General features: G+C 36.7%; 1 protein-coding gene across 2 annotated transcripts in view; it reads left to right on the top strand.

Annotated features, from left to right (window-relative positions):
- The window catches only part of TENM1 (teneurin transmembrane protein 1), a 344,996-nt gene that overhangs the window by 67,246 nt on the left and 250,147 nt on the right, over positions 1 to 27,603 (top strand). For both annotated transcript variants that reach the window (XM_040614729.1, XM_040614730.1), the window contains exon 2: positions 22,118 to 22,396. In XM_040614729.1, the coding sequence (XP_040470663.1) occupies positions 22,180 to 22,396 (217 nt within the window). In that variant the 5' untranslated portion in view covers positions 22,118 to 22,179. The remainder of the gene's footprint in view (positions 1 to 22,117; positions 22,397 to 27,603) is intronic.

A 27,603-nucleotide genomic window follows, 5' to 3' on the forward strand; every position in this document is an offset into this window, starting at 1 on the left:
GATCTGCCTATACTGTGAGGGTGAGATACATGAGTAGAACACAGATATGTCTATGTGAGGAAAATGTAGATGAGTGTTTTATTCTACATACTGATTTCTGGCACAGCATTTTGCTTAGGAGGCAGTAAGTAAACAAACAAATGGCCAGCCTAAACCTGTATAAATCTGAATGCATTTCACAAGGAATAGGAGGGATTTTGCAGTCTTTCTGACTGCAAAAAAATCCTGTGGTTTCCCTGTGACAAATGTATGTTACCAAATCTTACTGCAGTACCAAGGCTGTGTGTTTCCCTTCAGAAAGCAGTGTAGATTGCAGTCCTAGATGCATCATTTTTCATCATTGGCAAACATGAAAATAACTTCAGGAAGCATGGCAGCCTGATTTACTGTTATTGAAATGCTGCCATCTCAGGATCTATATCATGCATATCCATGTTTATAGAACAAGTGAATACGGAGAAAAGAGAGAGAGAGGAGGGAAGACTTAAATCTGGAAGTGTTTTTTTTAAAATAGGCCAAATATTTCCCACCAGCTGGAAATGTAGTTGAGAAGACCATTGATGGTTACTGCCCCTCTCTTTTAAATCTGACCAACAAAATTGCTGCTACATCTACGTACGCGTGTGTTGAGTTTTAGTTGTTTTAACCTGGAGATGGTTGTGTTGTGCTATCAATTAAAACATGTTCAGTTTGTTTATTGAGTTGTCTTAGAATAACCATGCTACTACCACATCAGTTTTGTCGCCGTGCAAAGATAGCACTTCAGATAAGAGAAACTGGACTGTGGGTCTACATATGTGGGTGTATTGAGGTATATCAGTATTTATGTACGTCAGTTTATGAAAGAGTTTGTACAGTTTTTATATGTTAGTCCTGATGGATTTTAACATTTGAAGTAGTTAAATTATGATACTACCTTTAATGTCATCCAAGTAATTTGTAAATCTCTTTCATTTATATGCATCTTTTATCACATACGAACACTCGCCAGCATGTGACATTGCTGTTAAACTGAAAATTAATGGAGTATCCAAAGAGAAGTAATAGAGGAAGCCTTCTCTGGTCAGCTGTAACCTTGGTATCTGAAACATTGTCCAATGTAAACTTCTTTGATGCCTTTTCTTGTTTTTCCCCCCAGAAAGAGCTTTTATCAAAATTTTTACAGCTTTCCTGTTGCACTGACACCCAAATTCATTTCTTATCAGTTGAGAATACACAGTTGGATTTTTCTTTAGTTTAAAATAAAAAATAAAAAGAAAGCCCGTACTGAAAAGGGAGATGAATGTAGTTCAGAAAATAACAAAAGACTGTGTGTATTGAACTGCTATCTCATTGTATAATCCTGTCTCTTTGAAGGTTTAGCTTTTCTCTGTAGACCAACAGCATGTATAGAAATGTAGGTTTAGTAACACTAGGCTTTCTAGTGATATTCTTGTTTGGTGTGATAGAAGTTTAAAAAAAAAATCTTATTTGGAAAGTGAATTAATTAGTCATTGTGCTTTGTGATGGTGGGCTGTTAGGAAGCTATCTTGGCTTTAGCAGAGCTCTGGGTTTACTGACTGTGAGGAATACAATGTAATCTGCAAGGTGGCATCTGCCTCTTGGCTAAAGCTCACAGTTGAGGCAGGAGAGGCAGATTCTGTTTCTGATTACCAGTGGGTGCTACTCAGACCTTGGGCAAATTGCATACCCTGGCTGTACCTCAGGACCTTTTCCTTTAAAGTAGTAATTTTACATCCCCAATTGATACTTTTTCCACCCCCTGCCGCATACCAGTTTGGGATGTGAGACTCAACATAAGACACACTAAGCAGATGAACGTGTTTAAAGTTTTCTTTTTGGAAATCAGACTCTTTTTTGCATCACACTACAATATAAAATGTGTTTGTGATGACAAATGAGCAAAAGATGAAACACCCCTAAAATTCCGTAAGTGCCCCAGCAGTCATGTGGGATTCACAAGGGGCAAGAGCAACTCTTCAGTCTTCCTGGAAAATCTTTTGGTTCCCAAGTAGCAGCCATGGTGTGCGTTATCCCACTGACCATATACCAAATGCACGTATTTGCCTCCTAATCCAACTGGTGCTGTTCGCAGGCTGTCAGGGAGAATTACTAAAATAATTTAAAATATCACAATGATCCATATATACATTCTATAAAAGGATATGAACCAGATAGTTGTTACTTGTACATAATTGGAAATTGGTGTCAGGTAACATTTAAAACAAAACAAAGCAATATGAGAAAGTGTGCTGCAGTGGTGTAGAAATTGCCTGGGCATGTGCATGTACATAAACACATATGCTTGGTATGTTACACATAACAGTGTTGCCACCTATTGATAGGAATTTAAACTTCACATAGATGTTTAGAATATATTTTTTCCAACATAACTAAAGGTCTCCTTCTGATGACACTGGCAAAGGAAATGTGCGTTATTTGTGGAAGAATAGCTCTTACAGGCTCTGATAATACCACAGTGTTACGAAGTAATGGGTGCTGTTCAGAAACCAAGAAACAATAAACATTATCAAAGAAATCTAAAGCTGCCAATGCTTTTATGTAACTTAGATGTACGATCCCATTGTCAGTGGCAGCTCTTTGATGAACGAAGTGGTGAGTGTGCCTGGTCTGCACATTTCAAGTTTATCTCTGAAATTTTCATATGGATAAAGTGAACAGTGGAATAACTAGCTAAGTAAATTGAGGCAATATTTATAAATGTGTAACTGAATGAGCTGTACTTCAAAAATGTGTTCAGAGTCAAATTGGTCTCCATTAATTGTACTGAAGAGGTGATACAGTTTTATTTAGAAAATAAACAAATACCCCTTGGCATTAAATCTGGTACTTGTGGTGAAAAATGAGTATTACTAGGAGAATAAAAAGCTGGTTAATTTACATTTCTGTTTGAGAAGACTGTTTTGTTCCAAAGAAAAATGACTTTGTTTTTAGAAAACAAATGAAAATTAATCAGTTGTTGTCAAATACATACTTAGAGCATTTCCATGAAAAATTAATGGGAAAATGTGAATGTAGATTTATAGTTGGGGAAAGAAAATTGACCAATGAAATACTGTTTGTGTAGCCACTAAGATATATACAGATGTGCAGTTGTGTGTCATTCTCTAAAGCAATCAACGTTTATTCTAAATTAGGGCTCTTTTCAATATTTATCAGTATGACTTCTTGGGTAAGCAGTCAGATTTTGGAGGTGTGGAGTAAAATGCATGATGAGATTTTGTCTTCCCTGACAAAGGCAGTTTATTTTCCTGCGGTTGCTTTGCACCACATTAATCTAGCCTGCGACATCTCTGGTAGGAGGGAGTATCTTCCCTGAGTTCCTCACATGGGTCAGCCTGAAAACCGCAAAGGAGACAAACTACAGCCAGGGATATTTTCCCGGCACATTCCTGTTTCTTTGCAGAAATTTTTTTTTGGGGGAAATTTCATTTCCTTGGGGAATCCTTGAGACTTCTTCTGCATAGTGCAAACCTCCAGTGCACGTACCACACAGATGATTTTTGCTTACGAGGCAAGTTTAATGTATCTGAGTAAGCTGGATTTACTGCACGTGCACAGCTTAACTGTGCAGTGGAGGCAAGATGAATCTTAACATTTCCAGAAGCTTCAGACACTGTGCCTGTACTGTGTGAGGCATCAGCACAACGTTTCTCCTTAGGGTTTTGCAGACAGAAAAGTGGCTCCCCTTGTTCTACTGTCCATAAAGATCTCTGCTTGTCAGGGGATTGATACTGGGAGAAAATACTGGCCTGAAACAGATCTTGGATAATACCATTGTGTACCTTTTCTTCTTTCAGTGAAATACTGCTTTTCCATGGCAATTCCTCTCTGACAGTCCTAGACAAATAATGACCATGATGCCTGTGTGTTAGTAGCCCTGGCTTTTTTCTGTCCCCTTGGGCTCTGCATTTAAGGATGGATCCTGTCCCTAAATGTGCAGGAAAAACATCAGCCACACTTGAGTTGTCTTCCTTACCCAGAGCTTAGCAGTGTGAGGATTGTGTAGTTTACAAGAATACTTCAGAACCAGTGACAGTCGTGTATTTTCCATTATCCAAATGCCAAAATGAAGATTGTGAAGGCTTCAAAGTTTGTCTGTTTATATTCCAAAATCACAGAAGTTTATTTCATTGTAAATTGGGCAGGATTATGCATGAATAGTCTGATTAGCTTTTTTCAGTACCATGAAATTTTAATGCTTTTCTGCAGGGGGCTGAGGTAAACCTCAGGACTGGTAGACAAGAGCTCCTGTTGCTATTTCTGGTGAAGCATAAGCAAAAATTAACCTCTATTATAGAATAGCAGAGCTGAAATGTGGGACATTATCACATGTTCCTTATGTAGCAGTATGTGGCCATCTGAGCTATATATGGGCACTATACCTTCGGTTTGGCTTGGGTGTAAGCAAGAGGGCACTTAACTGCAGTGTTAAGCTGCATGTTGAAGTGAAGGAATGGAAAGATCAGAGATGACCAAGAGGTGCAGAAAGCCAAACAGGGAACATGATGGCAGCATTGAGATGAAAAACATTTTTAGGTTTTTGGATAAAGAGCTACAAAAAAGAAACCTATGGGTGAAAAAGTTTCTTACTCATAAATTCAGGGAAGTGCAATTTTGTGAATTCATTGTAAAATAAATAGATACATCAGTCTGGACTACTTAGGTGGACCCAAAACTTTACAGCAGATGCCATGTACTAAAGCAGCGTAGTATTAGTGATAGAAAAGTGCAGTTGCTTAGCTGCAAGCTAAGTTGAATTCCATGGCAGAATTTTAATTTCTGCTCGTAGTTGTAAAGAGTTAGTTATACAGATATCAGCATGTCAAAATCAGCAAGTCAGGAGAACTGCGTGGCCTTATCTATCCCTCATTTGTCAAGAGTTGATAGGAAACATCTGCATGGCTTGTTCAATCTGTTAACTGTATGTATCCATCCAAGCTTAACTGACAAGTAAAATGTATTCAATAATGTTAGACTATGGGAATGACCTTTGCTAATAAGGCAGTCTGAGTTATATCACATGTGGTATACACTAAGTCGCTTCTAATGAAATGGTATTTTGAAATGCCTCTGTACTGTTTAGTCCTGTTACTATCACTATAGATAAAGGAGAAGCGACGTATTTTCTTGAAAGAAATGTTACATTTCATAGAAAGCAATTCAAAGAATATGGGAAGAATTTTTTTCTTGGGCACTAATGTTATTTTTAAATGTGGTCTTGTCTTTTACCTTGACACCTGTATGCCTTGGAAATTAAGATTTCTAAAGCACCTTGTTTGTGAGTTTGATGATGTTTGTTGGGAATGACCAGCATTATAATATACCATTATCTGTAAAAATAGGTCTCTGGAAATAATAGTGGTTATAAAATTTATTCTTTTAAGTATTCTAATGCAGTTTAGTATACATGGTAACATGAGACGTGAAGTTTCAGGTACATATTTTTTAAAAACATAAATTTATCATTGTTAATCCTCAGACCTTTAGCAGAACTATGTTCAGGCCTCTGTATAGTATCAGCAGTCTCACAGCCAGGGAAACCTTCTATAAAGCAAGAAGAAAGGGGCTGGTGTCTTCTGGACAAAAGGAGGGATGCAGAAGGGAGCATAAAATACTGGAGAAACAGACTGCCTGTAGAAGAGGGGTGTTTCTGATATTTTGGGGTTTAAATTAATTGCTAGTACAAGAAGCTGCTGTTAGAAGAAAGGACTTTAATATATTGGAATATTTGTTTAACTGTCTTATTTCAAATGAAAATGAATTTGAGTACCCAAATAAATATGTTTGTTGTGAGAAAAAGGATTAACATGCCAAGAATTTTAGCCCTTGGTAGCTTGCTTAAATATCTTGGTTAAATCTCTTATTAGATTTAGCAAAAATATTTGTTTCCTTTACCAAAATGATAGGTTTAGTGTCTTGCAAGGGAATATTTGATAGAAATGCTTTGTATCATATTATCCATTTGTGGATTAAGCTTGCTGAGCTGCTGGAAAACACTGTGGTAGTCTGGAGTTCACAGCCTTAATCTGATTAGGCTGTTTCTGATGATTAACTTGGACTCATTTATTTATTTATTTCAAATCTGGGAGACCTTAACTTCTTAGGAATCTGTGCATCTCTGCTGAGATCAACCTAATCCTGCTAAAAGAGCTCTGAATTACAAAATCTAAACCTACTGTTGAGTTCACAGCTTAATGTGACTCAATCAGAAATAATCTTTCATTGCTTAGGAATACAGAGGACTGAATACTGAACTAAAAAAAAACCTGTCAGGGGTACTGTTCTGTATTTCTGTAGTTACATTTTTGGAACAATATGAACTGATAAAAAGTACCATATGATACAGGCTGTGCAGTACCAATATCCCAACGTTTATGTCTCTATCACTGGGAATCAGCAGTGATAGATTTGTATGTATTTTTTCATTATTATTTAAGCTTTTTCTCAATTGATCCATGTTTTCTGAGCAGGATACTTCTCATGGGCAGAATGCTTCACTTATGACACAATTCTTAAATGATTCAGATAACTTTTCACAAATGTATTTATTATTGCAGTTTAAAGATTAAATTTTTGATAGGAGAATTAATATCCATTGGCTAAAACCTGAACTCATACTTTTAAAATCAGCCACATGAGTTACTAAATATGTTGCTTTCTTATCCTATCAATGCAGGCAATACATACATTTAAGTCAAAGGGTTATTTTTTTATTACAAACAGCAGTATCCTTAACAGATGCATTTTCCATTTTTGTGTGTTAGTGAAAATGTATTCTATGTTAAGTTTGGGTTGTTTATTTTGATGTAAAAAGGCGCTTGATCATTATTAAACATTTTTTGAGCACTTCTCATAACCATTTGAGTTGGAAAATTATGATCAGACTAGATTAGCAAGTTGAAATTTGGTAGATAAACACATGGTACTCATTAATTTAAATCTTTAACTTTCAGTAAATATGATAATGTTGATTGCATTCCAGATTTCAGCCAAGATATTTGTGCTATAAGAATTCAATTTCTTGTGTCTTCTTTCATGTTTAAACTCATTGGGGAGATAAATTTACTCGGTGTTTTGGTCAACTGATTAATTTGGGATCTGTGTGCACCAACATTTGGATGTTATCCAATAAAAGTAATGAATTCTTAACTCACTCTTTAACATCTTGTGTGCTGCACAATTTCATTAAAACATTAACTTGTCTTTTACTTGCCTTCTACTGAATAGATAAAGGAGTATTTTTCATTTCAAACTCACCTAATACAGTGTGTTTTCAGAATTACTTTTGGACTGTAATGCAGATTACGATGGTTTAAAGCCATGTTATTGAAGCAGTTCAGCCTCCAAACATCTGTGGTTGTAAGATGTACCCTCTCGGCTCTTACGACAACATTTTTTTTCAGTGTTTCTCCCAGTATTTTTGTAATGGTTATCTTAGTTCTCTTATTTGAACTTCAGAGAAGAAATCACAGGATTACATTGCTAAATGCATGAAGTTTGAGTCTGATCTCGTTTATGCCACTATACGTCAGTGCAGTTCCCATAGAGTTTTAGAGGACTGCATGTAGATTTTTAGAAAAAATGCAGATTTTAGAAGAATGCATGTTCCCACTCCAGGAAAAAAAAAAGGTATTTCTAACTTTCAAAGTCAATAAAGTAGTATTGCTGCTGCAGCAGTTTAACTGTATTTGCTCAGACTTCACTCTGAAATATTATTTAAGAGGATGACCTTGACTGTGTAACTTGTAAGTTTTTAATCTTAATGAGCTCATTTTTCCAATCACAAATTATAAAACTATCTAGTAAAAAAGCATTCCAACAGTTGTGGGGTTTGGTGTCTGGTCAGTACAGCCACATTTTCATTGTGGTTTTTTTTCTTTTCTTTAACATACAGAAATAATTCTCATCCCCAACTGAAGGGGAGGATCGTTCATTCATTTGTTTTGCTGAGGCACTGGTGTTACAGTGTTTCGAACACCTGCTAACTTCTTAGGCACTGTATTTAAGCAAGAAACTTGGGTAGGGTTGTCACTTTAAGGAACAAAAGACCTTTGTACTTTACAAGATTTTACAAGGCTCCTGGTGCTTGGCTTAACAAAAAAAGTTTGACAAGAGCTAGAGGGAAATGGTGCTTCATCCTCAGCAGTTTTAGGTATTGAACAAGAAGGTTTCACAGAAAGTCATGCAGATCAATGTGTTGTTGAGACATGACTTTTCAAATGTAGAATTAGCTGCTCATTTCAGTAAGAACAAAATTCTGGGGCTACTGAACTGACCTTGAAGATCAATTGAAATTAAAGTGTTTAAGAATAATAAATGTGTTAAGAATTAAAGGCAAAATAACTCTTAATTAAGGGTGAAAAAAAAATCTAAATAGAAATACCTGTGTGTTCTTCTGAATACAGGTAGCACACTGGTCGTCATGGTATTGGAGACAGTAATGGCTGGAAACAGTTCTGGTGAGCCCTGGAATCCTTGATCCAGTTCCTTATGTGTGCTCATCCTTAAACTTACTTAAATCAAGTGGTATAGTTGTATTACTAGGCAACAACATCTGTTACATAAAGCTTGGTTTAGCTATAGTTCAACCTTTTTTATTTTTTTAAATATTCCATTAACATCAGAAGAAAAATTGAAACTAAATCTCTTTTCTCTTAGCCTACTGATGGTAATTTTATCCTTCCTCCAACTGGTTAGCTATTTCTGATAACAAGTTGACCATTTACTTCATTTTGTTAAAATGATGCTTGCTCTGTCATGCTCATTCAATACTCCATTCCCTAAAAATATAGATCAGCTGAAGCCAATGGAAGAATAATTTTCCCTTCCAAGTGCACTAGCTGGGATGTCACCCTGGGACCAGATTCTACTGTTCTCAGAAAAGCACCTGCCGAACAGTGCATGCAGGAATAAAAGCCACTTAGCATTTCTATCCTTGTTGTTCTGGCAGCATCTTCACCACCTATAATTGAAAGTTGACCATTGTAAGAATTGTATGTAGGAGTAAGAGTTTGATTTATATATTTAACTGTGAATATGTCTCCCAATCCTGATTAAAGCTTAGTTGGAAGTCTATTAATAATGTGTTTGGAAATTGTTGGAGCTGCAATGAAGAATAGGCCCCCTAATGACCAGTTTATTAGCAAATTTCATGTTAATGTTTGTAGTTTAGGCTGCATATTTGTGTTCCTTGTAATTTTATAAGTGTAAGATATGAAAATATAGATTAGTAGATTCTATGTGTGGGAGGAATTTCTGTGCATTTTCTAGGAAGTAAAAATTTGCATAGATTAAACCCCTTCAACTTGCAGTGATTTTTAAGGGGAAAAAAAAAAAAAAGAAGTTTGTAAAACCCATAAACAAATACCACCACTTGAGAGTTAGATGTGTAAGCGAACATGTGTCAGAACCTGTGTTCTAGTAGCTTATGCAGACTTGTGCTTTTAGGAAAAGGATCGTGCTCTGCATCTACAGTGGTTTGATTTTTTTGGGGGGTGTGGGGATTGGTGATTGGTGTATGGTTTGGGTTTTTTGTGTTTGGTTTGGGTCCTTTTTGTGTTATCCTGGACAATGCACTTTCATTCCATAATTATACATGTTTCTGTAGGTGGATGTGAAGGCTGTATTTTATTTGGTCTTCTTCAGAGGAATTAGTGCAGGTATTTCTTAGGTCTTTTTTCCATTATTGGTAATAGAGATCCTATACTTATTTCACAGTGAATTCCAAAGCCAGCATCAGCTCTCAAAAAAATTCTCCTTGACAGATTACCATGTTGATGTAGGGGCAATCAATATATGTAAATCGTTTCCATTTATTTTCAGTGTAATGTGATAGCAGAAACTCAGTCTTAAGCTTTTAAGAGAACAGCGCTCTTCACAAGATGAATGTAATGTATGTTACTAGCCTGTCTCCTTGGTGCCTGCAGTCACATTCTACCTCCATGTTAATAATGCCTTCAGCATTCATGTAACAAACAACATGCTGGTGAAATTGTAGCATTTAGGAAGGTAACCTTAGGCTATGCAACTTTCCTTCTTAGACAGAAAGAATGTTAATATGAGTCACCTTCAATAACAGTTGACAGAAACCTTCTTGTCACCTAGCGAATTGCCAAGCCTTAGAACTCCTGTACACCTGTACACTGAAGTGAATATTTAAATTCTCTCCAGATCAACAGCCATGTCAAATGTTTTCTGGGAGACCTTATTTATATGGCTACTTGTGAGATGAGCTGTGTGTGTAAGTGATGATTTGCATGGTGTTCCTTTGTCTCTGAATTTTCTTAATTTTAAAACATAATACTCTGTTACAGCTGTAGGGTGCAATTTTCTTCAGCAGTGATATTTGTCATTCAGCATCATGTTCACAAATCCTCCACTGCTGACTTGCTCTCTTGTGCAGATCAGCAGTGGTTTACTTCATTGCTGTCATAGCTACTTTTTTATGCTTCCCCAAGCATCTTGTTCATGTAAACCAAAGTGCGTTTGAGATACCTGTGCTGTGGGGAACATCTTTTTCCTTTCATTACCAAGCTACTCATAATACAAGACAGCCTGGACATGCAGATTGCTTCACAGAATGGGGGAGGAGTATGGGGACTGTTTCAGTGTTGTCACTCTGCACAAGACCACAGCATGACACAGAGTACGTGAGTGTGTGTGGCATATTTCTTCCTGACCTTTACATGATCATGTGATGGGGCAAAATGCAGTAGCCAGTAACCAAATTCTGCTGGCAGAGTCTCCTTTCAGCTTTGTGTGTTTTCAGGTATTTACAAACATTACAAACCAGGGTATGAAACTTGGGATGCGAGTTAACATCCCAGCTCAAATGAAAGCAGTTTTTTTTAGAAAAAGGACAGGTGCTCATCTCATAACTTCGGTGAGAAGGCACTTGATACAGGAGAATATAAAAAAGGATATCCACTGAACCGAATATGATGCAATTTAGCCATAGGTTAAAGAAAGGTCATTTTCTTGCCTTGTTGGCTGGAAAAAGACAGCAGAGCCCTAACATATAATTGTGTTCTGTGACAGTAAAAGGAGCCTTTTGGTGCTTTGGGAAAGGAAAGTGACATTTTTCTTGCTCATGAAAGAAACACAGCTTCACATTAAACAGATACTACAGTGCTCCCAAAGTAAATAGAATTAACATGAGCAGAATTGTTATCCACACAACATCCCTGAGGAAAAATGATTCACCAAGACAACAGCACATCCTAATATTAAGGCAGAGGTAATGATTCAGTTTTTTTTAAAATGCAGCTAGTATAGATATGTGTGTGTGTACACATATGTATAAAAGCAACAGACAAGAGCCACATATTTCAGTTTCATCCTCTTTCTTTTTCCTTGCTGTGATTTTTTTCAGCTGAAGAAAGGGAGCTGGGCAAATGGATTCATTGCACAAGTGCTTTAGCATGGTGGTTGTAGGAGATCTAAGGGCTTAAGTAGCTGAGAATTTTGAGAACTTACTCCAAAATACGAAGTGTGGCATGGTTTCATTTCTCCTAACTTATGTACCCAAGGTGGGGTTGTAGTCATCCTGGTCTCCATTGGTAGTTGTTGGGGATACAGAGGCTTACCGATGTCTTTCTGGAGGTTTGTCTTCCTTCCAGCACCTAAACAGGGGAGTAGCACCACTTGCTTTCTTAGACACCTCTGTTTAGTTTCTTGTTTAGTAGGAAGAATCAGTTGCAGCAAACTCCCATCTACTTTTGAACTGAAATTGGTTATTGCAGAATAGCAGTTTCCAAAAGACTGATCTGCTTCAACCCCTCCTGCAGTATTCTTGAAATGACTAGTGTTGATAGTGGTGCCTAAATTAGGAGAGAGGACAGTAGCTGTACCAGAAGGACTCACACTGAAAGAACACATGGGCAAACAGGAACTGGTCAGGAACTCATCATTGAAATTCTTCTTTTTAATCCTGTCTAGGAGTGTTAAGAGGTCCTACCGAGAAGTTTCTTTATGTACTAATGTTTTACTAAATATAACAACCACTTATTTCTAAGGTTTTTTTGAGTAGAAGTGATTATTTTCTAGTGAGGTGAGGATTTTTTTTAAAATATATCAAAAATTGCATGTGCTTCAGTGCAGTTGCTAAAATTATTGGATTTTTTTCATACATAATCGAACAAATTCATGTTCAATATTGAACCTGTGTCTGAATGAGGTATTTTTGTACCTACATAAAAAGTTTTCCGTAGTATGGAATTGTACATTAGTATGGAACTAAAAGGCCAAGTCACTTGTGAAGCCATAAAAAACGTGGCTGAATGCCAAGTCTGTCTTCTCTCTTTCCACCATGAGGGAAAGCATACTCATGAGAAGGAAATAGTTAGCTTACCTAAATTAGCTCTACCAAGGTGGTGGTGGTGAGTGGGGATTAAGATTTCAGAGGCTGATTTAAAAAATGGCAAGAAGATTTCAATTTCAATTTACAGTGTTAGAATTGTTTAAATGTAAAATCAGTGCCTGCCTGTTAGTGCATTTCTGCAGAAGAGATGCTACATTATAGTGCTACTTGTAATGAGAGTGCAAGAAACTGTCCATGGTGCTGATAAGCAAACTACTTAAAAACGTGAATAATGCTTAAACAACAGAGGAAATTATTTCCTCTTCCAAAGTCCAAATAAAAGAGGTTTCTGGCATAAGACTGTAATTCCACAAACACACTAGAGGCATAATTGTGTGCTTTTAGTCTGTTACATTCCTTATGTAGGTGAGCCTTTAGACATAAAGCTAGGGAATATTCCCACTCTTCAGTGCCAGCACAACCTGCTCTGTCTTTGTGGAGTGCTGAAGAAAATGATATAATCAGTTTGCGAAAACCATAAGGTTGTGGATGGAGAACTTATCTTAAATTAATCTCTGCCAAGAAGGCTCCCACGGACTGGTAAAAATGGATAGATGCATAATATACTTCCAGTTTGCACTACAGAAAGCTCTTGGTACTTGCGGGAGAAATTTCTAGCAAACATCCATTACAAAGGATTCTCTATTGAAATGAGAACAAAGGTTCCACTAGAAAGATCTCCGAGGATTCAGATGTACCTTTTCATAGGTGACATGCTGATACAAGCCAGTTCTCGAGGGGTTGCATCAAGGCATAATTCAGCAGTAATTTCAACCCTGCAAGATCATAGCACTATCATGAACAGAAAGAAAATCAATCTGACACCAGCTCAAATAATAGCAGTTCTGGGAGTCACAGTATATAGTACAAGTCCACTGGGAGGGTCTGCTTGTCAGAACAATGGCACTTGAAGACACTGAATACTTTGACAGACATCAAAGCAAGAAGAAAAGGAACAGTAAGATCAGTTCTCAGGCATGATGGTGTCAGGCACACAAATAGCAACCTGAGTGATACTTCAAATGAAGGTGATGCAGATGTTGGTCTTGTGGTCAGGCAGTAGTCAGGTCTTCTTGCAAAAAGTACTTCAAATACCTGAAAAGCTTTTAAAGGTTTAACTTAGTGGGTGATGTCAAAACTGCATAAGAATTGATAGAATTTCTTCCTAGAGTTAAAGAGCAAAAGTTAAGAAAACTTAAGTATTTGGAAAAGACTGAAAAGTTCACTTTCTGTGTATAGTGGGTAATGGTGTCTTCATAAAAGTTCTTACACATTTCTGTAATAACTTGTTTGAATATCCATATACTTGCAAGACCTTAAACTATAGATCATATGCCTACTGTAAGCACGCTACCGTTTTGAGTTTCTGCTGGAAATAAACATGTTGTTGAATCAATGCTGCTTCTAGAAATCCTACAAGTTGTAATGTAGCAAAAATAACCCCAAAAAGGTCATCAGTCTGAAATACGCACAAGCCACAGCAAAGCTGAGGAGTAGATAATATTAGAGATTCAGATAATATTTAAGATAACATGTGCCATTAGCAATAATCAACTGGAGGTGGTAAGCTGGTGTCAACATTTTGTTTGAGATTTTTTGTTAGGTGGGGGGGTTTGGTTTTGTAAGTGGAAAAGAAAATTGCTAAGGCCCCCTGAGATCTACCGCAACATCTTGTAGGATATTTCTCGGAGAGGAGAATGAAAACATGAGAATAATGCCAGGAAAAAAAAAAAAGAAAAGAAAAAAATCTACCATGAAAATTCCCTTTTTGTGATTTCGTTCACTGTGATGTCAACTGGTCAAATCTTTTGTCTCACCAAGTTTGGTGGTTTGTTGTTCTGATGCTTTGACAGTCCATAAATACTCTGGTGAATAAGTCTAGTTTGTTCAATGAAGGCATCTTCCTTTATTCTAATTAGAAACAGGAAGAGCGAAAATGCAGACAAAATTGTCAGCTGAATGTTTTTAAGCGCCATTGCCAGGGCATCGTAGTATCAGTAGTGATCTAATACTCGAGCTGTTTTTCAGATGTTCCATGGTATTGATGTGTTGCAAATTATTCTCATGTGCTAACCTTATCGTGCTACAAAATTTAAATTGGTATCTCAAAAAATTAATATTATATAAATGGAACATGTTATTTTCAATTTTTGTAATCTCTGAGCAACTAAATTGGATTTAAAAATTACATTGTTGCTAATTAGGTCTTAGTGGCTCTTCTTAATTAAGCACACAGTTGGAAAAGAGACATAGTGATAATTATCTCAATTTGATGGCTATACAATTCGCATTATCAACAAATAGCCAAAGCACAATTCAGTTTTCTTGTCACATATAAATGAATACAATACTTACCACATGTTGATGTATTTTAAAACAGCATACCTTCCAAAGGATAATGGTTGCTTACTCCTAGATGAAAGGAAGATTCCATTCTTCCTACCTGCATATACATAAGTATGTGTGTGCCTCACAATTGTGTTACATTTTTAGATAAATGATAGCACTTACATAATGTATCTATATTAAAAAACATTATGATATTGTTACCTCTTCAGTTCAGAAGCATTCCAAGATTAAACTATATTTTCATAGAACTTTGCTACTATATGGAGTCTCCTAATTTTAGGTTTTAACAATGCAAAATTATGCTCTTGGCACCAAAACGGTAATCATAACAGTGGAGAGCAACCCAAGCTTTCACAGACGAGCATGTTAACACCTCATCTGCAGATATATATAGTACAGAGAAGTGCCTGGTACGTACTGGAAACATCCTGTACAATGGGGGATTGTCCCTTTCTTTAACTCTGTCCTCTTCTTATAGTGTCATTTACCAAGAAAAGACAACTTTAACCATACATCCGCCATGGAGTAAAGAATTACTTCTGAGTTATCCATATAGGATTGTTGATCCTGTAATCTCAACCTATGCTCTTAATGAAGAAAACTTCTTTTACTTCTTTCTCTATATTGTCCCTGCCATACAGTTAGGAATTAAGTTTCAAAGACATTAGGTGTCATGTCCATGTGTTCTGTACCAAATCTGTAGATATCAAGCACTTGCCTAATTTTGCTTAAGCCCAGACTATTTCATGATCTGCAGGATTCTTAGTTGAAGCATCGAGATGCTGGGGTGCTTTTCACAGTGCTTTCATTATTTGAAATTAAAACTTCACACCAGGAGTTATCCTGCAGTATAATCAGGAATTGTATTTCCTAAAGTACAGTTCTTCAGAAAGACTTAGAGTTCAGGAGATACTCTGAACCTGTCCAGGATGCACATGAATCATGGATGTACTTTGTCCCCCAGCAGCAGCACTGCTCTTCTGTGCTTGAACCTCCATTACCCGTGCTCACTAACATTGAATGATGAGTTTCTGAAAGAAAACATTAGGGAGTTTTGTGATTTTTACAGTCAGTGGCAGTTCTCCAAGTAAAGTGAAGGGCACATGTTGGCCAAGAATTCTGTATCACAGTTGAGTAGCTGACATAACGTATGTTTTTCAGTTCACTTTCAGTCTTGCCATATGTCACAAAATGCTGCAACAACCTGACTTTCTTTACAGTTTTATTCTGCAGCGTTTTCTCTCTGAAACTTTGGATTAAAAGGGCAACACTTTGAATTACTTTAACTAGAACTAAATTAGACTTTGATTTTAAATGAAGACCATTGAATGTGAAAATGAACCTTATTTCTACTTGCATCTATCACAATGACAGATATGAATGTAAGGGTAAATGTAATCCATGCATAGGTTAAACCAGTACCTCTTCTAGGGATTGTTTTAAACCCATGGTACGTCCCGGAAAATGGCATTTTACATTTATATGCTTGATTTAGAAAGATGTGTAAAAACTCATAGTCTCACACTGTTTTCTTTTATCCATACATTGCTTTTCTTCAGAGGTGCTATGTAGTCCACTTGCAGGAATAACACAATATCTCAATGTTTCGGTGTCTCCACTCATACACAGAGAAATACTGGGCATGTTGTACCTGGTGACCTGTACTTCATTATGTTGTCTTCAGACATGTCCTGATATGTCGTTATTTTATGTTCCACAGGAAAAGTTCATGGGAATTTTTGTCACTTACTGTTTGTTTGGTGGTTGTTTATTTGTTGGTTTATTGTTGCTGTTTGTTTTGTTGTTTTTTTTTTATTTTGGTTTCTTCATCAATCTTCTAGGGATTGCTTTCAATTACTCTTTCTTGATTTTAGTATGAGCTTTTTCCTTCTAGTGGAAAGTAATATCTGCTTCCATCCTACCGACTTTCCATGTTTTTTCGTAGTGCTATTTAATTCTATGCATCATCTAGAAACATAGTTTGTTCCTGTTCCACTGCCACTCAACTGTTTTAGCTTGTATTTTTCTTGCTGCATATAACAAAAGAGAGAACTTTAAGGATCACATAAGGACTTCCTTTGTTTATAATATCTAAACAAATATTTGAGGGATATAGTTCTGAAGGTATGTACAAGGTCAGAATATTTTTTCTTTTTTCCCCATCTTGGTATTGCATTTCTCAAAGGTTTAAATCAAGTGTGTTTGCTTTGTTTTGCCTTTCATATTTTACAGTTTTGTATTTCAGAAAAGACTTGCAGAATAAAGGTACTGTTATTTTTGCCTTCAGCAATCCAGAGCTGAAATACCTGCTTAGTAGTTCATTTTCAGAAACCAGTGGTCTGAAAAGCTAATAAGCAAACGGTAGCTTTCAGATAAGGGTATGCGTTGGAAAAAAAAAAAAAAAAAAGGAGAGAATTGAGTGAATGTGTGGAGCTGGGGTTTGTAGTTCATTGAACGCCCCCCTGAGAACAAAAAAACAGAATTACAGGGGGCTGCCTTCTGAATCTAGGTTTTGAATATATGCAAACAAGTTTTTGCGAACAAGTCTGTTTCCTGCTTATACTTTAACATCATAACTGCAATTACATTTTAATTCTGTGTAGTTTGGAATGCCTGAATATTGGACATAAGTTTAGTTAAGGCTAAAAAAAGGTTACAGTGCTTCATGTTTTCACTCTTGTACAATTCCAGAAGACCCCATTCAGCTACATGATACTCATTTCATTATCATCCATACCCTGACCTGTTAAATAAGTCTGGTAACCGGTGCCCACTGACTTGCTCATTAAATGGGCGCCCTAACAGAGCAGCCTGTTAAGAATGTATACAAAGCGTTATTAAAGTAATGTGTTCTCTGTGACACCACTGTATTTGAGTACAGAGCCTCTATGCAGTATTAAATGCATACAGTGAGTTTTCTTATAAAATACCTATTGATTAGTGTGTGCACTGCAAAGAGCCTCATCACGGGCTTCCTCAGAAGCCACAGTTACCCTGATGGTTTTGTGCTTCAGAGCACGTAGGATTCTGATCTAAGCAGAATGTGAAGTTAGGTGGTTGATGTAAGGGGTTTTGATGCTAGTTGAAATGTGAAAATAGTTTCTAATAACACATGCAGCAGGCATTTAGAAAGTTGCATAAATCATACATTAAAAATATAGATCCATATGCATATAGATATTAGCTCCATTACTTAAAAGGTGGGGGTTTTCCATCTAATAGAGCTGTTTGACTTTTTTGATTTTGCAGAAGTGTTTCATTGTGAATTTAAGGGATGCTTAAGTTGTGTATTCTGCAGATCTAACTGAAACTGTATATGATATATTTTAATGTATCGTTGAGATTTATTTGCTATTCAGTGCCTAAATATATATTTCATATATTTATAAGTTTATCGGTATCATAAACATATAATTTTACATTTTATATTTTTTTTCTTGTTAAATATTTTATGAACCCTTTTAAGGACAGAACAGTGATGGAAAGGTCAAAAAAGTACTATTCTTTGTGAGGAGAGCATTAAGACACACAAAGGTCACTTACAGGAACTGTAAGCTCTTATGAGACTTTATCATTTTGCTGACAAGGTCAACTTGATATTGATTGGCTGGGTATTTTGTTTAGTTACTTGAAGGCCATTTATTTGAAGAAACGTGTGTAAACATCCAGGCAATATTCTTTATACACCTGCCCTGTTCCAGCATTTTGAGTTGCTTATTGTGTTGTCTTTTTCCAAACAAAATATGAAATAAGGTTAAAGCATTTGATTGCCAGTGTTTAAATTTAGGTTATCGTAACATACCATCATTCGTTAAATTTAACTGAATCTCCTACTGTAGAAAAGTTGAAGATTTGATCTGGTTTTTATCATGTGTTCCTGAATCATAAAAACAATTTTTGATGAAAAATTTTATGAAGTATTTTTCCAGTCCTTGCAAATGATTTATCACCTGCTTTCATATCGGGTCAGGTAGCTGTGGGTTTATGAGACATTAATGCCCTAAGCAAAAATAAAGGAAGCACAGGTTTGGTCCATGTGTGAAAGGAAGCTGAAGTTTATGGTGGCGTTTGATGCTCTGGTGCTCTGTCTCCAGCCCTTACGTGAGCTGTTAGTGCCACTGTGGTTTTTAGATGGCTTTGATAAAATTGGGTTGGGGTGGGAAGGGGAGAGTCAGGTGAGCTGAGGACTTTCTTCCATCAGGTAGTGAACGAATTGGCAACTTGGGGTCTGGCTGCAATACATCTGTGTCTGCATCCTTCTGCTATAAAGGCTGTAAAAGTCTTCCTGGTGTTGTGCAGCGTGCACTGAGGGCAGCCAGTGTTACAGCCTGCCGCTGGCCTGGCTTGGTGGGCAGGGTTGTGCTGGGAAAAGCTGAGCGGTGGCTTCACACATGTGTGCCAGGCTTGGCATCCCACCAGCTGGAGTGTGGCCGTGAATGGCCATGGCAGTAGTAGAGCCCCTGAGCAGAGGGAAGGTGGTGCTAACCTAGCTGTGATACTCGTAAGCTGGTCAGGGGGTTTTAATCATTCTTGCCCATATGTAATAGGGAATAACAAAGTTATAGCTTTTAAGGGGCTATTTCATGGAGCTTTTACATTAATTTAGGTTTGGGAAAATGCACATCCATGTATGTGAGAAAACAGCACACATGAAAGTAACACAGTAAAAGAGAAGACCTGAAATATGTAATGAATCTAATAGTAATTGCTTACATTAAATGATTTGGTCTGTCTGCTGCCTTGGTTAACATTGTTAAGTATATTTCTACTACAACCTCTTCTCACAAAAAGTGAAGACTTGTTATTAAAACTTGTTTTAAAAGAATAAAAATAAGTCTTTGTTAAGTAGTTGGTTTTCTTCAGCCCAAGTTTTACAGGTCTCTCTGCATCCTAATAAATTTTTGTCACTATTGAAACCTCCTGCAAAATAGATGCGCAGCAAAGTTCTCCTTAGGAGGAACTTGTGTGTAATCCCCCCTGCCCTCCTTCCTGAGTCAAGGTGCATAAGTATGCTACTAACTTTTCCAGTAATTAGTTAATTTGTCAGGCTCATTGTTTTCCGCTTTTGAAAGCGGGATGCAATCTGTGCGTCTGAGGCTTCTTGCACTTGTTGCCTTCATGGAAAAATTTATTTCTTGTCTACTGCCTCGTCCTAGCAGAAACCTTTAATTTATCCTCATTTTCCTCTGACTTCTGTGGCACCATCTCCATTTGTTCTGTCAGACAGGATATCTAGGAGGGCTTTTCCCTGTCAGTAACCATTTCTACAAAGTCATCAGGTAATCTTTTAAGACAACCCTGTGCTTGTTAGTCACAGCACCTTTGAGTTCTTCTGTTGCAGATCAGACTATTAAAGTAACTTATAAAATAAGTACTGAACTTCTTAGGCAATAATAGGCAGTGTTGGCAAATAACAGTAAATTATTTAGGCAGATAGCTTTTGAGAAGCAAATAGTGCTTATTAGTAACTTGTCTGCACAGAAGCATCTGGATCAATCCAGAGCGCAGAATCTTGCGTTCATTGCTGAAGCCCCATGACACACTTGTCAGCCAGCCTTGGGCTCTGGCAGGCTGGCAGCTCCTCACTTTGTCTTTTTAGTTCTCTCTCTTGAAGAGTTTATTGACTTGAGTGCTTTCAAGCCCTCTGTTGAATAGGAGACGTGAACTCCATTTTTTATTTGTTTATTTTTTAATGCTGGAGCTCTGTGTCTGGGTGCTATTTGTTTCTGAAGAGCTCTTCCATCTCAGGTTAAATGGTGAAACTCCCTGAGGTGTTGCGTTTCAAGCAAAGATGTGTCTTTAACCTCTTTCCCCAGATAGCGCCCTGAAATGTGCAGTAGAGAAGGCATGCACTTCGTGGTGTTACTTGTGCTGTAGCGGTCTGTCTCCTTTCCTGCCATTCCCCCAAGGGTTCTGTGGGCCTGTATTTTCTTTTTCCATTACTGTGTTAGAAATCTTATTCCCTCTTCATACCATGGGCATTGTTTTCCACTCTTGCTCAGGAAGGTGTTTCTTTCAAAAGTATTGGGAGGACACACAAGCAGGAGATGAAGTTTTGTTACACTGGAACACGGTGACAGCTGTCATCAGTTGTTTCCCAAAAATTCAGACAATTTCAGAAGTTAAACTCATCTCTATAGCCCTCTAACATGGAGAGCTTTCTGTGGGTTCTTTTATGTTTACCTTTTGTGTGTTTTCACTTTTTCTGTGGCTGCTTTTGGACATTCATATTGTACACTCACAGCTGGCAATGTATGTGGTTAGAAGTCCTTGTTGCAGTTAGTAAATGGGCTGATATCAAACTGAGTATTAAACTTACATCCCTCTGCTGCTGACCTTAAAATCATTAAAAAGCTGTGAACAACTGCTTTTTAAGCAAAATCTTTTTTAACTTCTATGGTTTTGGTCTTCCAGCAATAATATTTAAAGCCACCTTTTTTTTTAGCATGTGTTCATCTAAAAAAAAACAACCAACAAAACCTTAAATTTCTTTTAACGGAGCTCCCTGTATGTGAACAGTGCTGCTGTAAAAGGTGTGCCATAACCCCTGTTATTTCATTGCAGAGTTTGCCTTAAAATTAATGATGGAAACAGCTTTACAAAGGCAAGGTTACAGGACAAGTGCAGCAGTCACATGTGCAGCTGTAGCCCACTTGATTTTAATGATACTGGATTTGAACATCATTTTAATGATACTACAAAACTGCAACCTGCAGTCTGGAAGATTTCGTTGAGGTTCAGTGGAGCCATCACGTTGGTATGAGATTAGACAGGAGATGCAGAGGCAGAAAGGGATTATACTGCAGGGTCGAAGCTGCTTCTTGTTGAAATGTTGACACAATCCAAAAGGAAAATGTCCATTTCTGAACCATCGTATGCTCTCATAGAGGAAGAGTCTGGTGTATTTTGGTTTTTACCAAGTCTGGTGGTTTTCTAAAGTGTGAAGTCTCTTATTCTTGATTAAATGTAATTTAATTTGCAACAAAATACTTCAAAAGCGTGAACTTTCTGTTTTATAGGATTCATATTTTAAGAGATACAAAATGTTATTTTCACGTAATGTGAATATGCATCCCTTTAGAAAAACAATAACGGTTCTGTCTTAGCTTTAATAGCAAATACAAGGTTTTGTAACGTTTTTTGTGCATAAGGTGTAGTTATTGCTTGGTTTAATGGGGTAGGGCTTAAGGTTTGAGGATTTTGTTTTTTTACTTCAAGTCGCTGTTATTTTAATTCTAGTTTTAAAAGTAAAACAATAAGACATGTTCAGCTTCTTTCCTGGATTATAGTGATATTAATGCAATTCACTTACATTAACTGAAAATAAAATTAGGCCTTTGAGCTAAATTTATATATGACATCTGAACTGGATTTTTTTTTCCCCAGGACTATTTTCTTGAGGAGTTCCAGTTGCTTGTTTTCATGACTTTGAGCCTATTTAATCAGAGATGGAGCAGATGGACTGCAAACCCTACCAGCCACTGTCAAAAGTCAAGCATGAAGTGGATCTAACTTACACGAGTTCTTCAGATGAAAGTGAAGATGGAGGAAAGCAAAGGCAATCTTATGACTCAAGAGAAACTCTGAATGAATATAGCCAAGAGCTAAGACTTAATTATAACAGTCATAGCAGGAAAAGAAAAAACATTGACCAGTCCACACAAGGTAAACTGTTTATTTTATCTACTAATTATGGCTATTACTTTCTGATTACTTACTATGAAACAATATCATGTTGTCAGCAGAAAAGCAAATATTTTGTTTTCAAAGGCTTGTAGTGAAAACCCACTTTTTACTTATTTTTAACCATACCATAATATCAGAAATTTATGAAATTTTTTTCTGTTTATTTTGGGATTTTTTGAAGTAAAATTGCTTTTCTAGCAGAGTGGACTGGCTGGTCTTCTGGAGACCATCATATGATAGCAACAGATAAATATTTCTTTAATAGTAGCTACTCTACTTACCGGTGTTGACTGATTAATTATTTACTGCCTTTGCATACATTGTGTGCATTTTGGTATAAAATCAACATCAAGGCTGTAGCTATCTCTGCATGTTCTTACAAAACATATGATTGAATTCAAATGCAATATTTAGCCTAACAAAATTTCTGATTGTATAAACAACCAACTTATTTAAAACCTGAAGATAATTAGTGTACTGTAAAAAAAAAATTAAAGAAAAAAAACCACCACCACCCCAAAAAACAAACAAACAAACACAAAAAGCCAACAGTTAAGTTTCTTTTTTTAGCCTTTTGCATGATAAGGACAGGAGCCTAGGACAAATATTTGAGAGCTTATGTTGGTTGAACTAAGGTTAGGAAAAGCTGCGGTTTGGTCAGAGAGAAGAGCTAAAGACTAAGACTAAAGAAATGGAGGGAAAATAAGCAGAATTTACTGCAGCATTCCCCGACAGACTGCTGCTCATGGAAACACACTTTCTACAGACATGTGGCTTATCTGTTTCCTTTGGCTCTGTCACAAATGCAGGCAGGATGGTGGGGCAGGGAGAATATTTTTAGGAATCAGTGCTGTGTATCAGAAGTAGCAAGAGTCCTGTCCCCTTAAAGGTAACAGTAACAGGGTTCCAGGGACAGTCACTCCCTGCTCTACAGGAAGGTGGTTAAATTGATCCGTTGTAGTGTGGCCAGTATTTCTCAGCAAAAAATGTGGTACTTGAAAAAAAAACAAAACAAAAAAACACAAAAACAAACCACACCAAAAAAACCCCACAACAAAACAAAAAAACCCTCCAACCAAAACCCCCACCATACACACACAAAAAACCCCCACGTGCACAAAGCAACTCAGTCCCTCACTGCTCATTCAGAAAAGCCTTCTATTGTTCTTGGATATTAGATTTCTTCTTTTACAAGAAAATAAAAAAATAGGCTTTTTGGTGCTGGAATATTTGTCTCCTCTGTGATGTGTAAATTAATGCAAAATTAGAATAGCTGTGCTATGTATTCTTTACAGCCTTTTTGGTTTTACTGCAGATATTCTGAATCAAGTTACTTTCGTAATACTGGTGTTGCCTGAAAGTACCTATAATTCATGGGAGAAATAATACCTAGCTGCCAGAGATAGCCTCGATCCATGCACATATATTCCCTCCGAAGAGTTACAAAACTGCAATATTGGGAAAGAAAAAGTCACGAATAGAGTTTTCAACAAAGTATTGTATAGAAAACTCAACTTAAATGCTTGATTCTTTATAAATGACTTGATCTTGGACATGCTATGAGAGTTTGGCTAAGATGGGGCTACATTGTTGTAAATGGAGATGATGTAAATTTACTTGTAGATCTACTTAAAGCAACTACCTCTGATAACTGGCTATGAAAGCATAACCTCTGCATTGGCCAGGCCTCTCAGGAGCTCCCCGTTTGCAAGGCTTTGCTGCTGTTGGTATTCACGTTAGCTATAGCATCACTAGCTTGGACGCATATACAAAGGTTGTAGGCATAAGAAACCAGCCTGAGTGTCGTACATTGAATTTATTCTTCCAGAACAGTGCCTTTGAAAGCAATCGCATTAATAATTTTGGAGGAATGGTCAAATTAGTGTGCATTTCTGCAAGAAGTTGTCAGGCATGAACTTACCTCACTTACTCAGGCCTGGCCTGTTAGGAATCAGCTTTATGCTTGCACAGACTGACAAGGATTTTGCACTCATGTTGTAAGAGGATTTTATTGGAAATATATGCCCCAAGATTTTTCTATTCACATTAACTTTTATGAGATACTGTATGAATTTGCCAATCTTCTTTCACAAGCACTGGTATTTTTTCTTTTTGGAAGCAATACAGTCTTTTACTGCTTCAAACTGCAGTGTGAGGCTTGATGTCCATGATCACAGAAACTCACTTAAGCCTCTACAGTAGTTCCTTAATGTGCAGGGCAGATGTCTAGGCACCTTCTATCCTGAATTGTCTAGGTCAGTATATCATTGTTTAATATATACTGTTTGCTTTACTGTCTTACTGAGCATAAAACTGTTTTTGCAAACATATGCTTGTGTACTGGTTGTAAGGATGGAGCTGAATTTTGCTTGTTATACTAGAAATCATAGTTCTCTCCTGTGACTAATCCAGTTTAGTATAACTGATTTAGTTATTGCACAGCCTAGGTATATCTGTTTGGCTTCCCAGGAATTCATCCCTGTGTCTTTCTAGTAATTTAAATCATACGGTTTTCCTTTGCCACAAATTGAACCCAAGCGTTTGGCCTGGCAAGCAACACAGATCTGAAATATAACTGGTTGAGCTCAAAATTCAAATGAGCAAAAAAGTTTGTAAAGCTGGCTGTAAATTTTCACATTTCAGCCAGAGTTTGATTTGATTTCAATTCTAGTGTGTTATTTCCAAAATGACACCAGGCTTCACGGTATATGGAAACTGGGCGTTGGAGAGTTCTTGGTGATTCTTGGTAGCTGCTCTGTCAATACCAGAGAAAAAATAGGTTCATTTTTGGACTCTGAATCTGGCATGAATCCATTAAACTGTAGATGGAATGTGATTTAAATTCATTCTTTTCTAAAATTCCTCATCAGACTCTTTAACAAAGTTTTTCTCATGTTTGGCATGTTTTTTGGAATGTAAAACCAAAAAAACCCATAAAAAATGAAACCCAAACCCCCACAGTACCCCTTTTCAAAGAGGATTTTTCTGCAAGGACAGCTGTGTACTATGGCATTGCTTAAGACTATTACATAAAAAAATTCTACATATTAAGGCTAAAGGGTCATCTGTAGTTGTACCCCCAGGTAGCAATGTAATATTCTTCACTAGCTACTGGTACTGAAATAGTACCTGGTACTTAGTGTGGCATGAATTAATGATTTGCACAGCGAGGAAAAAATACATGAACTTCATCCACAGAAAGTGTGAGAATACATGAGAAAACAGACACATCGTAACAGTTATGAATGAAGTGATAATGATGAAGGGTGAGATCGCAATCAAACAAGCTCTAATGATGGAATGGGAGAAGAAAATTGTTTCTGAATAAAAAATACTAAAGAGAAGCTTATAACAGGAAAAAGTGTAGAGGTATTTGTACTGATCTAGTTAGTGTTGTGAAAATAATTACTAATTTAGATGTTTATGGAACTGAAAGAATTTGTATTGGCTACTTAATAATGGTAAGTTATATAAATTAGACTGGGCAGTCACCTGAATTTAGTAAATAGCTTCAGAGTAAAATGTGATTCATTGTTCAAAGTACAGATATCTCTCAGCAGTTTCTGTGAAGTTTTCTGTTATGAGCAGTTTGACTATTTCATTGTTACTATCAATATTGAGGATTTATTTCTATGAAAAGTTTCATTTGAAATCTGAGATTATGTAAAGTCTTTCTATGTGGGTATTTATGTGTTTGCATATGTAGGAACCGCCATAAACCAGACCCTCTACATGGCATGGACTCAAGGGAGCATTTTCAGAGTTCTCAAATATATACTAAGAATTGAATAGCACTGTTAATATTTTCCAAAACATTTTTTTGTGTCAGTTTTGTTCGAAAGGACATGTAGTCTAGCAAATTACAAAAAAATTTTGTTTTAAAGATTGAAAACGATACCGAAATACAGAATACGTAACTGCTTCAATATTCTTGTACTCCTTACAATTCCTGAAATTGTATCACAAATCTTACTCTTCAAAGAGGAATGATTTATTGGTTGGTTGCACACATCTTATAGATAGGAATATATAAGAAAGAAAGAAAGGGAAAAAAAAACCAACCCACAATCCCAGTAAGTACAGAATTAATCTATTGATTGAGCAATGATTTCTAGGTGTTACTCTTGAGCTCTGCTACTGATGTCCCTCGTGGAGAGTCCGGTGCAAGATAAATTGCATCTCTGGAGTTATTTGCATCAGAAACTTGTAATTATCTGACAGTTCCAGATTTAACAAATAACACCATAGAGTGTTTCAAGTTGAGCTAAGTTTTACTAGCCTAACAACTCAATGTGAGCAGATACAAATCTCTCCTGACAAAGCATCATTGACTCCTGAAGAGTCAGTGCTAATTGCATACTGTGTACATCTTTAAAATGCATTCTCTTAGTCACTGGAATATTCAGACTCCTCTTTATCTGAAAATATGTAAATCTGCGATATCTCAACCTGGCAAGAAGATCTTACAAAGTAAATTCCTGGCAGACCCAGTATCATATAGTTTGGGGATATTGGCAAACATAGTGAATTAATTCTTGGAAGAATCTGTAAACACAGTGTTTTGTACTTGAAAGAGATGGGATAGAATTGGCAGAAGACATCAGAAATGCTGTTCTTGCTAGGAAGCTCATTGACGGACCTGGATGCAAGGTAAAATGTCCTTATAGTTGTACCATACATTGATTAAGTTTCTAGCTTATTTGTGACGTGTTCACATAATCAGAGGTTTTCTTCCACAGTTTTCTCTGGTTCCACCAATGTAAATATGAAAGGAGCTGTACTCTACAAACGCTGGCAATACAGAAAAGCTGTATGGCTTTTAGCTTAATTATAGATTTGTAGAAAACACTAGCTTAGAGGAATGAATTCCTGATAGGATAAGCATCTGGGATTGAGTCACTGGCATGATAAAGTTTATTGATTGTTAACAATATGAGCATACGGCGGTAAATTTCTGGTTAGGCAAACGTGTATTTCCTGGCAAGACAAATATATTGAACTATATTATGGGCAAAGCAAACTGGAGTTATTCCTAGCATAAGGATCCAACAGCAAATATTTTCTGGTAAATCTGTGTGAAAAAAATCAGTATTACTAGTATTCTAGGAAATGATGTTTTAGAGTTTTAGAGATTTTTTTTTTTTTTTGGTAGGCCAAAAAGCTGCAAATTGCTAATGTAATAAATG

Source organism: Falco naumanni, chromosome 14 (assembly GCF_017639655.2).
Source record: "Falco naumanni isolate bFalNau1 chromosome 14, bFalNau1.pat, whole genome shotgun sequence".
NCBI lineage: Eukaryota > Metazoa > Chordata > Aves > Falconiformes > Falconidae > Falco > Falco naumanni.